Source organism: Morus notabilis, unplaced genomic scaffold (assembly GCF_000414095.1).
Source record: "Morus notabilis unplaced genomic scaffold, ASM41409v2 Scaffold843, whole genome shotgun sequence".
In the NCBI taxonomy this organism is placed as follows: Eukaryota; Viridiplantae; Streptophyta; class Magnoliopsida; order Rosales; family Moraceae; genus Morus; species Morus notabilis.
The window spans coordinates 657,247-668,396 of record NW_010361268.1 but is presented as its reverse complement, the minus strand read 5'-3'; the positions used below and the strand labels follow the sequence as shown (position 1 = coordinate 668,396).

Here is an 11,150-nt window from a genome sequence, read left to right as displayed (position 1 = left end):
TATAGATCAATCCTCCATAAATAATTCATAATTAGAGTCAGGTAGAATCCGTTAACCTCTCTTATTATATCTGCATCCTTGAGTACCATTGATTCTCTAATAAAAAGTGATTCATAAAACACATTCATGAACCAGAGCGCTCTTACTAATCCAAGTACCGAATAAACACTCAAGAGAATTATTTATCTACTTTTTTCTCAAGAAGGAATGGATTCCATCTCGTATAATAACATTCCCAGCTACCTATTTCATTATGTCTCTAAAATATAAGGAATATGATTCAGGGTCTCAGAATCCGTACCGAGTAAATCAAAAGACATAAATCTATAAATAGGAGTTTGTTAATAACTCGGGATTAAGATCATCCTATATATGACCATCAGTAGACTCAATTAGAATTTCTATTCTTAACAGAAATTATTAGAAATTCATATTGTGTGTGTGTCCTTGTTCCACATAATCTTATTATGTGAAATACACTCATTCAATATCTCGCCATATTAACAGTGTGGATAACACCGTTCCATTCTAAATGGGAATAACATGTATTAATAATGCTTTAATTAAAGATTTCAAACTTTAATTAAATTCATCATGAACAATGTTTTTAATTATTATCCTTAAACACTATCCTCTCGTATATAACACTTATATACTATGTTTAAGGTTATATAAATAATCACGAAATTTTCATTTGATATTCATAAAATATTCATAAATATATGCACATAAAATGATGAATAAACTCTTTTATTAATTAAATAATAAATATCCTATTATATTTAATGCTTCTAGAACACTATTCCCAACAAATATCTCATACAGTATCTCCTTAACTCTAAATATTACCGGTATCCCAAGTAAAAGACATGAAAAAGTAACAACAATCCTACCTTTATTTTGTTAAAATTAATTTTCCTTATCTACAATTAGCTCCAAATTGGACGAACTCTCCCGTAAACATCAAAACGCCATCTTCCACTCTCATTGGATTAATTATAAGGATTCTGAAGATTTCTTTTATAACTAATAAATGTTTAATGATGAAAATGAAACGATCATCTTGAAGAAATTATCGAGTTGGCACTTATATGTGTTAATTGATCAATTCCCCCGTGTATATATCTGTTTTACACAACATACTAACTTAAAATTTAAATTAATTCCAAATTAAGGATGAGGACAATTCATGAAATTTACTCAAATACACGGGTCAGAGATTTAGTTTATGAAATTTACTTTGAGTATAATAATGTTACAATTTTTTTAAAACTCTTATTTCTTAATAGGTAAATAGGTATGATATGTGAATTGTTCCTCCACTGAGAAATCTCTGACCCCGACTCCACCCTAAATTAAGCAGTATGAGAGTAAAAAGGGAGTAGGGTATGGGGGCAGGGGAAGCATACCTGTCTCCACCCAGCCCAGCCTCCTCCTATTACCATCCCTAAATAAGATACCTTTTCATAATATGTATAAATATTATAGTAGGTTGTTAAATTTATTGTTTTAATTGTATGGTGAACAACTAGTTATATTGAGATATCTTAAAAAAAAAATGGAGTCGCCAGTCCTAACAACAATGCAAAATTAACTAGAGAGGAATTTGACAATTCAAAACATCTGAAAGATCCTGAATTACTAATTAATATAATTTTATTTAAAAATGACTATAGTTTTACTTAATTTTCATATTATGTTAGTTTATAGATTTTCATTTTGTGCCCCTACTGAAGTAATTAAAGTGTGACTACGTCTCTACCTGTTCCCCTTTTAGGAGATAATATAATGCCTCGTTCATTTCGCTGATTCGAGTTTAGAATTTGAGTTTTGCTACAGTAAAAAACTCTCACAAACAATCACATCTAACTTTTTTACTACAGTAAAAAACTCTCACATAAAATCACATCTCAACTCAAATTAAAAATTCGAATCAGCGAACTAAACGGGCCCTAAACCTCTTATACCCACCCCATCTCCATTTAATGACCTCATACTGGCCCTATTCGGAGTAGTTAGGTACCTGTAGATACCCACAATTGTGAGTAAAAAGCTCATTCCTGTCCCAAATTAAAGTGTTTGTGACTAATTATGATCATCAAATTGTTCCCGAAAGAGATATTTCAGGCAACCAAGCTCAAACCATAAAGCGTGCAAGAAGATCATTATATGACCCTGTTAAGGATTAATTGTTCTCTACTAACAATGTTTTTTTTTTTTAATTTAGTGTTTGGTTGCTAATTAAAACTATAATTTTGAGGTAGATACTAAGGCATGTTCATTTCACCGATTCGAATTTAGAATTTGAGTTTTACTACAGTAAAAATTCTCAAAAATAGTCACATCTAACTGTTTTTGTTACAGTAAAAAACTCTCACATAAAGTCACACATCAACTTAAATTAAAAATTTAAATTAACAAACTAAACGGGTCTTAAATAAATAAATGATTTAGCATAAACTGACTATTACAATTGCTAGCTAATTTTCAACATAGTTTTTCTATGTGGGAATTATGTATCATAATTAGTGGGTTTTAAAACTGATGTGAAATTGTAATTCGTAGAAAAAATTCGGTATTAATCACTTGTGGTGATGGCATTATTCTTTTTTTTTTTTTTTAATGAATCATACATTATGGAAACGACATACAAGGACAAGGTGACAAAAGTTCTGATTTAATAATAACCGTACCATGCTTGGAGAGAATAAATTAACTATTAATGAACTCATTAGAAGTTATAACTTCAGAAGAATGACCGTTTAATTTATTAATTTAAGTTGAGATATAATTTTATATAAATTTTTTTTATTATAATAAAAAAAATTAAATATAATTATTTATAAAGTTTTTTATTATAATAAAACTTAAATTTTAAAATTTAAATCGGGGAAATAAATAAAACAAAATTCTCTCAAACTCAAAAGTTCCAAATTCAATTCAACAAACATTGCTCCCCCAAACCTCTCCCCTCCGGTGGGAAAATCTAAGTTAAAACACGTCAAAAAACAAAAAATGGAACGGCCACACCATCATCTGCCACGTGTCACCTAGTTAACGGTCGTTCCGGTCCTTCCAATTGGGACCCCACCAATTCTTTGGTTTTGTCTGAGTGCATGGGCCTCCTCTGCTGTTCTTATAACGTCGCCTTCACTCACATGAGAGAGAGAATGAGAGAGAGAGAGAGAGAGAGAGCAATATCACTAGCCAGGTAAGGGTGTTTTAGCAAGAAGGAGAGGCCAGAATTGCTCACAAATCTGAAAAGGGGCTAAACCCCTCCAAACACCCTTATCCTATCTTCTTGAGTACCTTTTTTGACAAAGATTTTCCTTCACTTTCTCTCCTCTCCAAATTACTCTCCCTCTCTCTCTTTGTCCACCTCCTTTTTTTTTTCCTCAGTATCATTGCCTTTTAATCCGCTGCTTCTCTTTTTCTTTTTATTTAGTTCTACGATTCCATTAATTTCACTTTAATTTTCGGCCAAAACTAGGTTTGAAGAATCACTTATTGTCATAATAAGCTATCATAAAGGGAAATGGCCCCAAGATCAGGTAGAGGTAAGACCGGCAAAGCAAAGGCAGATAAGAAGAAAAAAGAAGAAAAAGGTACTTTTTCATTTTGATACCTCGTAGTAATTAGTAATAGTATTTTCTTCTTTCATTTCCTTTCCGTTTTCCTTGGATTTCATTTCATTCCAAAGATGTTTAATTATTGAGTGTTTATGCGTATTTGGGTAGTTGTGCCAGCTGTCGTTGATATTACCGTCATAACACCATACGACGCTCAAGTTATTCTCAAGGTCAGTTTAAAACTCCCCCGTTATTTCTTGTTCTCCCCATTTATTTAAAGCCACCATGTTTGAATAGAAAGGTTAAAAAAAAAAAAGAATATAATTTCTTTGACATTCATATATATATATATATATATATATGTATGTATAAATGACAAGTTGGGTTGGTCATGAAAATAAAATTTTCTGAAGGGCATCTCCACTGATAAGATACTTGATGTAAGAAGGCTATTGGCTGAAAATGTGGAGACATGCCACCTCACAAACTATTCCCTTTCTCACGAGGTAAGTTTTTCATCAATATTGGTATTCTACCTTAACTTGTTAAATTGAACTTATATTTAAATAGTATTTTCAATTATAAGAGTAAACGACAATAATAATAATAATAAATATCTTGTTTTTTCGGCCCACAGGTCAAAGGTCAAAAATTGAGTGATAGCGTAGAGGTTGTTGCGCTAAAGCCCAGTCTGCTGAGAATAGTTGAAGGTAGGTGAAAGCTCCGTTGCTAAATTTACGAGTGAAATTCATCACCAACTACTCATGTGGGTCTCATTTTTCTCATTTTTGATCTACTTGTGCGAACGTAATGGCTTTAACAAATTAAAAGTCCAGTGCATTTTCTTTCAACCAATCTTTTCATAGACAAGGACAGCCTTTTTAATTAAATCTTTGCTGAGCAAGGACAAAATCAATTTAATCAAACTATAATTAAGCAAACAATGACCTGTCTCCGAGTAAGACAAACAACTTTCGTTAAGAAACATACGTGTTGGTTGGGAACTCGTTTCAAAATAATTTTATTTTTTATATAAAAATAAAAATAAAAATAGTTTTAATCTCAAATATAAATTATTTTAAAAAATATGTTTGATAAATTTATTAAAAAATTATTTTTAGTATAAAAAATACATTAATATCTCTCTTTATTCGAGAGAGAGAAGAGAAAATAAAAATAAAAAAAAAGATTAAAAATTATTTTTAATTTCTCTTTTATTTTACATTAAATTAAAAAATTATTTTTTTTTTATTTTTTTTATCTTTAATCTTGTCAAATATCATTTTAAAATCGTTTTATTTTTTTTAAAAAAAACGTGAAAAATAAAAGTTTTTGTTTTTGTTTTTTTTTTTTACCTCAACACATTTTTGTAATACAACACGTGAGTATATTCAAAAAAAAAAAAAAAAGTTGTAGGAGTGCATGTACATAAAATGTGCTGTTGCAAATCATTGCTTTTTTGACCTTCAGCTCTTGGATGAAAATCCAAAATGGTATTACACAGTTTAGAAACGTCATTCACATATTTATTAATAATAAAAGACAAATTTGGGGGATTAATGAGCTTTCACTTTCATAAATGAAATGATGGTAGGAACCAGGTTGGCAGACGCCCTAGTTTCACTCCCTCCTATTTCGTCCATTTATTGCAATGTTTTAATCGCCGCTGAACGGCACATGATTCTTACAAAAACGGGAAATAATAGTTGTAGCCCTACGAAGGGAGGCCCATTAAGAACATACCATGGTAAACAATTGAGGCTCTCTTCGTTCCATCAATTTAAATTTTATTATAATAAAAAAATTTCAAAAATAGTCACATCTAATTTTTTTATTACAGTAAAAAATTATCACATAAAGTCACATCTCAATTCGAATTAAAAACTTGAATTAACAAACTAAACGGGAAGTGTTATCATGTTATTTTATTTTTTCTTTATTAATTAAATAATAATTATTTATTTTGAAATAAAGTGATATAAATAATATTTTTTATCATATTGAGTGATATTTTTTATTTTTGTTACATATTACATCTCATAAGATATGACTAAGGACTTTTTTTTTTTAAATGGATATCACAAATGACTTTTAGTGTATTATGAATATGTATAAATTAGTAATTGATGGTTATATTCACACAATCTTATTTACTCTTCACACCTCCCCTTAAATTAAAATTCTTAAAAAGCCTTCACATGACAAAAAAAAAAACAAATAAAAATAATTAAATAATTAAATAAATTTACAAAAAAAAAAGCAATTATAATAACTTAAATATTTAATTAAATTTAATTATAAAAGAAGACTAACTACATTTTTTTTTTCTTTCAACACACCCCACATATTATATCCTAACTTTTTTGTCATTTTACTAATTATTTTGTTTTTTAAAGAATGATTATTTCATTTTGGTCTTTTGTTTTATAATGTTGGATTTTTCATTTTATGTTTCATTATCTCTCTATGTTTTCTTTAACACTCTTTAGAATTCGCTTCTTTTTCCTATTGTCTTTTTTGGTCAATACCTCAATTGATATAATAATTATGTTGTTGTCATGCTTATACTTATGTCTTTTACTAAAAAAAATGTAATAGTAAATTTTTTTTATGCATGAGAAAAGACTTCATGTGAAAAACTTCAAAAAAAAAAAATAGAGAGATAAAAAATGATAATATTTAAATAACAAATTAAAATAAAATAGTGGATTTAAAAAAAATAAAACGTTTGAGAATATATAATAATCTCATGAAAATAATTAGGGTAATTTTAGAATAATAAGGGTATATAAAAAGTAAATTTAATCTTTTCAAAATTAAACGGGGTGTTTGGAGAGTAAAAAGGGAACTACGAATAGAATCAACCATTAATAATTTGTGCTGTTATTTGCATTTTAAATGAAGACTTTTATTAATCTTATTCTTCGTGCCATTTGAATTTGTGCAACATGATGCTGAGTCAAAAAAGAAAACTAATTAGGCCCCGTTATGGACTGTGTCAATAACTTGTGTTTAGGAAAATTGACCATAAACATCCAAACGGGCCCGTAGTCTCCATTCATGGGCGGGAAATCTTAAAAAAAAAAAAAAAAAAAAAAAAACGTTGGCTCTTATTTTGTCCAAAATAAAAATAGTTAATCTAACTTTTATGTTTTTTCCCCTGGCATATTTGGGAGCTCTAGAGGGTAAAGTGTAATAGAATAAACAGATGATATATATAATCATATAAAACAAAAATTAACGAAAAATTCTGACCACTAGAGATAAATCCTACCTAATGAATTCCCCAATTACATTTATTTTTTTTAACTTCTAAAATTTTTAGTTTATAATAAGCTGATTGTGCTTTTCAATTATTTTCTATTTCTAGAAAACTATACCGAAGAAGCTCAAGCCATTGCCCACGTGCGGCGGTTACTTGACCTCGTGGCCTGCACGACCAGGTTCGCAAAGTCCAGAAGGTCACCATCGAGCCCAGACTCAAAGTCCAGGAAAAGCCTTAGCAGGCCCAACAACAACAACCACAGCGTGAGCCAGTCCAGGAGCTCGGGCCCACATTCGGCGCCCGATGCAATCGACGGCCGTGCACGGTCGCCGCCGTCGTTTCCGGCGATCTCGGAGAATTTCGGGATGGCGGCCATCCACCCGACGCCGAAGCTCTCCGAATTCTACGACTTCTTCTCTTTCTCTCACCTCTCCTCTCCGATCCTCCGTAAGTTCTTCCGTTTCTTCATTCTCGAAGCAAATTGATTCTGTTTCTGAATTGTGAATCTTTCTCTTTTTTTTTTGTCTTATTTCTCTATTTTTATTTTTTATTTTTCATGTTCGGCTTCGTAGATTTGAGAAGATGCGAGGATATAGAAGAGAGGCGCCACGGAGACTATTTTCAAATGCAGGTACTTCGTAAATATTCTCAGAGTTTCTATATTTTAATTCTTAATTGTCTTTATTTTTATCGAAAATGATTGTTTCTGTTCAATATGAAGTTTTTCGATAGTTAATTGAAGCAGAATTGAAATTGTGAATGATTAATTATGCAGATAAAGATCTGTAATGGAAAGCAAATACAAGTGGTTGCATCAGTCAAAGGGTTCTACACAGTGGGGAAACAGTTCCTACAAAGCCATTCTTTGGTTGATCTGCTCCAACAATTTAGCCAAGCTTTTGTCAATGTAAGTACTTTGAACAACACTTTTTTTTTTTTTTTTTTGAGTTCTGTTGAAATGGCATGGCTATAGTCTTCTTTTTCATATTGCTGGTTTACTTGAAAAACAATTATTTCAACTTTGTCTTTTTGCATTGCAGGCTTATGAGTCCTTAATCAAAGCCTTTACTGAACATAACAAGGTACAAATTTGGTGTCTTACATAGTAAATTTCATGACTTATGTAACGTTTGTACTTTGTATGGAGCTGAAAAACGGATATTCTTGGTTACATAAATTTGTGTGTTTATGCTTTTCAGTTTGGTAATCTTCCATATGGATTCCGAGCAAACACATGGCTTGTGCCTCCATCGGTAGCTGACTCTCCATCAAACTGCCCATCCTTACCAGCAGAAGATGAGAACTGGGGTGGAAATGGTGGGGGCCCGGGAAGAAATGGCAAACATGATCTTCAGCCATGGGCTACGGATTTTGCAATACTGGCTAGCCTTCCTTGCAAAACTGAGGATGAGAGGGTGGTTCGCGACCGCAAGGCCTTTTTGCTTCATAGTAAATTCGTCGATGCCTCAATCTTTAAAGCTGCTTCAGCAATACAGCATTTTGTAGATTCCAACTCGAAAGCAAACAAGTCTTCAGTTGTGCATGAGGAACAAATAGGAGACTTGTCCATCACAATTAAACGTGATATAACAGAAGTGACCTCAAATTCTCAAGTCAAAGTAAATGATGAATTATCTGGTTTGTCTTCTGAGGAATTTGCTCAGAGGAATTTGCTGAAGGGATTAACTGCAGATGAGAGTGTAGTTGTTCATGTAAGAACTTTCTCCACTTTGTGGCAAGGTTATGGATTTACCTATACATGTTCATAGAATGACCAATATGTATGTTGCACATTTCTTCGTCATCATTTATTGGTTCAATCAGATTAAATTATGACAGAGGTTAATATTTGTTGCACATGAACAAATTATGACAGCCCAAATGCTATGCAGCTCAAAAAGTCAAAAGTAGCTTTGTGAAGCTTTCGAGTTTTCTCTACAAAGTGATCTGAGCTAACGTAGTTTTTTTTTTTTTTTTTCCTTTCTTTCTTTCTTTCTCTTTCAGGATACTTCTTCCTTGGGTGTTGTAAGTGTAAGTCATTGTGGATATATTGCAACAGTTAAAGTTGTCGGCAATGTGAATAAAAGGAAGCTTCAGGCTCTAGAAATTGAAGTTGGTGATCAACCAGATGGAGGAGCAAATGCTCTTAATGTCAACAGGTTTGGACTATGGCTCACTATCACTGATTTCACTTTTTTAGACAAAAGAGTAAATGATTTGACAGAGTGTTTCTCAATTGAAAAGATAGCAGTTATTGAAGTAGTTTTAAAGAGTTTGAGAAACCGCTTCGAAGCCATTTATGATTGAAATTCCAATTCTTTTACAGCTTGAGGGTTCTGCTTCAAAAGTCTACCACCGAAACTTTGGGAGGTAGTCAATCTGATTTGGATAGTTCAGAAACTTCTAGATGTCTGGTTCGAAGGGTAATCAAAGAGAGCTTGAAAAAGTTAGAGGAAGAGCCTAAACTATTTGAAAGGCCTATCAGATGGGAACTGGGTTCTTGTTGGGTGCAACATCTACAAAAGCAAGAAACCCATACCGATAACAACTCAAAAAACTCCAAGGCTGATAATGAGTCTGAACCAGCTATTAAAGGTCTTGGCAAGCAGTTTAAGTCGTTGAAGAAGCGGGAAAAGAAATCATCTGGTGAAAGTACTACAAACAATAGGGAAGACCCTGATTCTTGCTCTAGCAGCCCGCAAATGGAATTAGATAAGGGAGAGCCAAATAACGTAGAGTTGAGCAGTGACTCAGAATTAAAGAAACTAGTTTCTGAGGATGCCTACTTGCGGCTGAAGGAATCTGGAACTGGCCTTCATCTTAAGGTTTCTGAACCTTGGTTTAATCTTATTGTTTGTTTTACCGGAACGGATTGCTAAACAAGCTTGACTGCTTGTACTTATTATGACACAAATCAGGTTCCTTATCTTTTAGACTAACTGTCTGGTTTATTTCTTGCAACAGTCAGTAGATGAGCTAATCAATATGGCACGAAAATACTATGAGGAAACTGCTTTACCGAAGCTGGTAACTTTTTGTGTAAAAAAATATAGCTTTTTTACATTTAACAAAGTTATTGTCCTTTTCTGCAACGTTTATAAGCTAAATTTATTAATGTCTTTAGGTAACAGACTTTGGATCACTTGAACTTTCTCCAGTTGATGGCCGTACACTAACTGACTTCATGCATTTGAGGGGACTACAGATGCGGTCTTTAGGTCGTGTGGTGAGTAAAAGCCCTCTGAAATAAACTTGTAATGAATTGTTTTAAACTTTGTTCTAATAACACAGTATGTATCAGGTGGAAAAACTTGTAAGGAATTGTTTTAAACTTTGTTCTAATAACACAGTATGTATCAGGTGGAACTTGCTGAGAAGCTTCCTCACATACAGTCACTTTGTATACATGAGATGGTTACTCGTGCTTTCAAGCATGTACTTAAAGCAGTCATCGCTTCTGTTGACGATGTATCAGATTTGTCCGCAGCAATAGCATCGTCATTAAATTTTTTGCTTGGACATATTGGGTCACAAGAGAATGACCAGAACCTGAAGGATGATGACGCCCTCAAAATGCGATGGTTAGAGAAATATCTAGCCAGAAAATTTGGCTGGACACTGAAAGAAGAATTTCCGTACTTGAGAAAGTACTCAATTCTCCGAGGGCTTTGCCACAAGGTATGACCTTTATATGACTACTGTCATTACTGGTATTTGGTTGACAACGGAATCATATTGGAAGATGTATTCTTTTTCCAGGTTGGTTTGGAGTTGGTCCCAAGAGATTATGACTTGGAATGCCCAAACCCCTTCAGAAAATATGATATTATTAGCTTGGTTCCCGTGTGTAAGGTGCAACTCCTACCCAACCCATTTTTTAGCTTCATTTTTGTTAGTTGATACATTGAGCTAATTGCTAATTAAACTTGTCTTAATACTTGTTAAATTTGCGAAACAGCATGTAGCATGCTCTTCGGCAGATGGTAGGAATTTACTAGAATCATCAAAAATTGCTCTTGATAAAGGAAAGCTTGAGGATGCTGTTACTTATGGAACCAAGGTACCGCCGTAAAAAGCTACTTGTGATCTTTGTTCAAATAGTATTCCTCTTGTGAAGAGAAGTTGATTGTTCTGATATTAATTCATTCCCATGTATTTGAAGGCATTGACAAAGATGATTGCTGTTTGTGGTCCGAATCATCGTGCCACTGCAAGTGCTTACAGTCTTCTAGCGGTGGTTCTTTACCACACTGGAGATTTTAATCAGGTAAAAACAATAACTTCTTTTTTTTATTTTTTTTTAATGAAACAAGAAG

General features: G+C 32.5%; 1 protein-coding gene across 1 annotated transcript in view; it reads left to right on the top strand.

Moving 5' to 3' along the window:
* The first annotated feature begins 3,187 nt into the window (after positions 1-3,187).
* The window catches only part of LOC21408420 (protein TSS), an 11,287-nt gene continuing 3,324 nt past the window's right edge, over positions 3,188-11,150 (top strand). Inside the window, exons 1-17 of the mRNA XM_010098887.2 lie at positions 3,188-3,605; positions 3,738-3,799; positions 3,983-4,075; positions 4,207-4,279; positions 6,940-7,281; positions 7,407-7,465; positions 7,610-7,741; positions 7,875-7,916; positions 8,034-8,546; positions 8,839-8,993; positions 9,161-9,659; positions 9,799-9,861; positions 9,959-10,060; positions 10,195-10,512; positions 10,594-10,686; positions 10,793-10,894; positions 10,997-11,101. Coding sequence (XP_010097189.1) covers positions 3,536-3,605; positions 3,738-3,799; positions 3,983-4,075; positions 4,207-4,279; positions 6,940-7,281; positions 7,407-7,465; positions 7,610-7,741; positions 7,875-7,916; positions 8,034-8,546; positions 8,839-8,993; positions 9,161-9,659; positions 9,799-9,861; positions 9,959-10,060; positions 10,195-10,512; positions 10,594-10,686; positions 10,793-10,894; positions 10,997-11,101 — 2,823 coding nt within the window. The 5' untranslated portion in view covers positions 3,188-3,535. The remainder of the gene's footprint in view (positions 3,606-3,737; positions 3,800-3,982; positions 4,076-4,206; positions 4,280-6,939; positions 7,282-7,406; positions 7,466-7,609; positions 7,742-7,874; positions 7,917-8,033; positions 8,547-8,838; positions 8,994-9,160; positions 9,660-9,798; positions 9,862-9,958; positions 10,061-10,194; positions 10,513-10,593; positions 10,687-10,792; positions 10,895-10,996; positions 11,102-11,150) is intronic.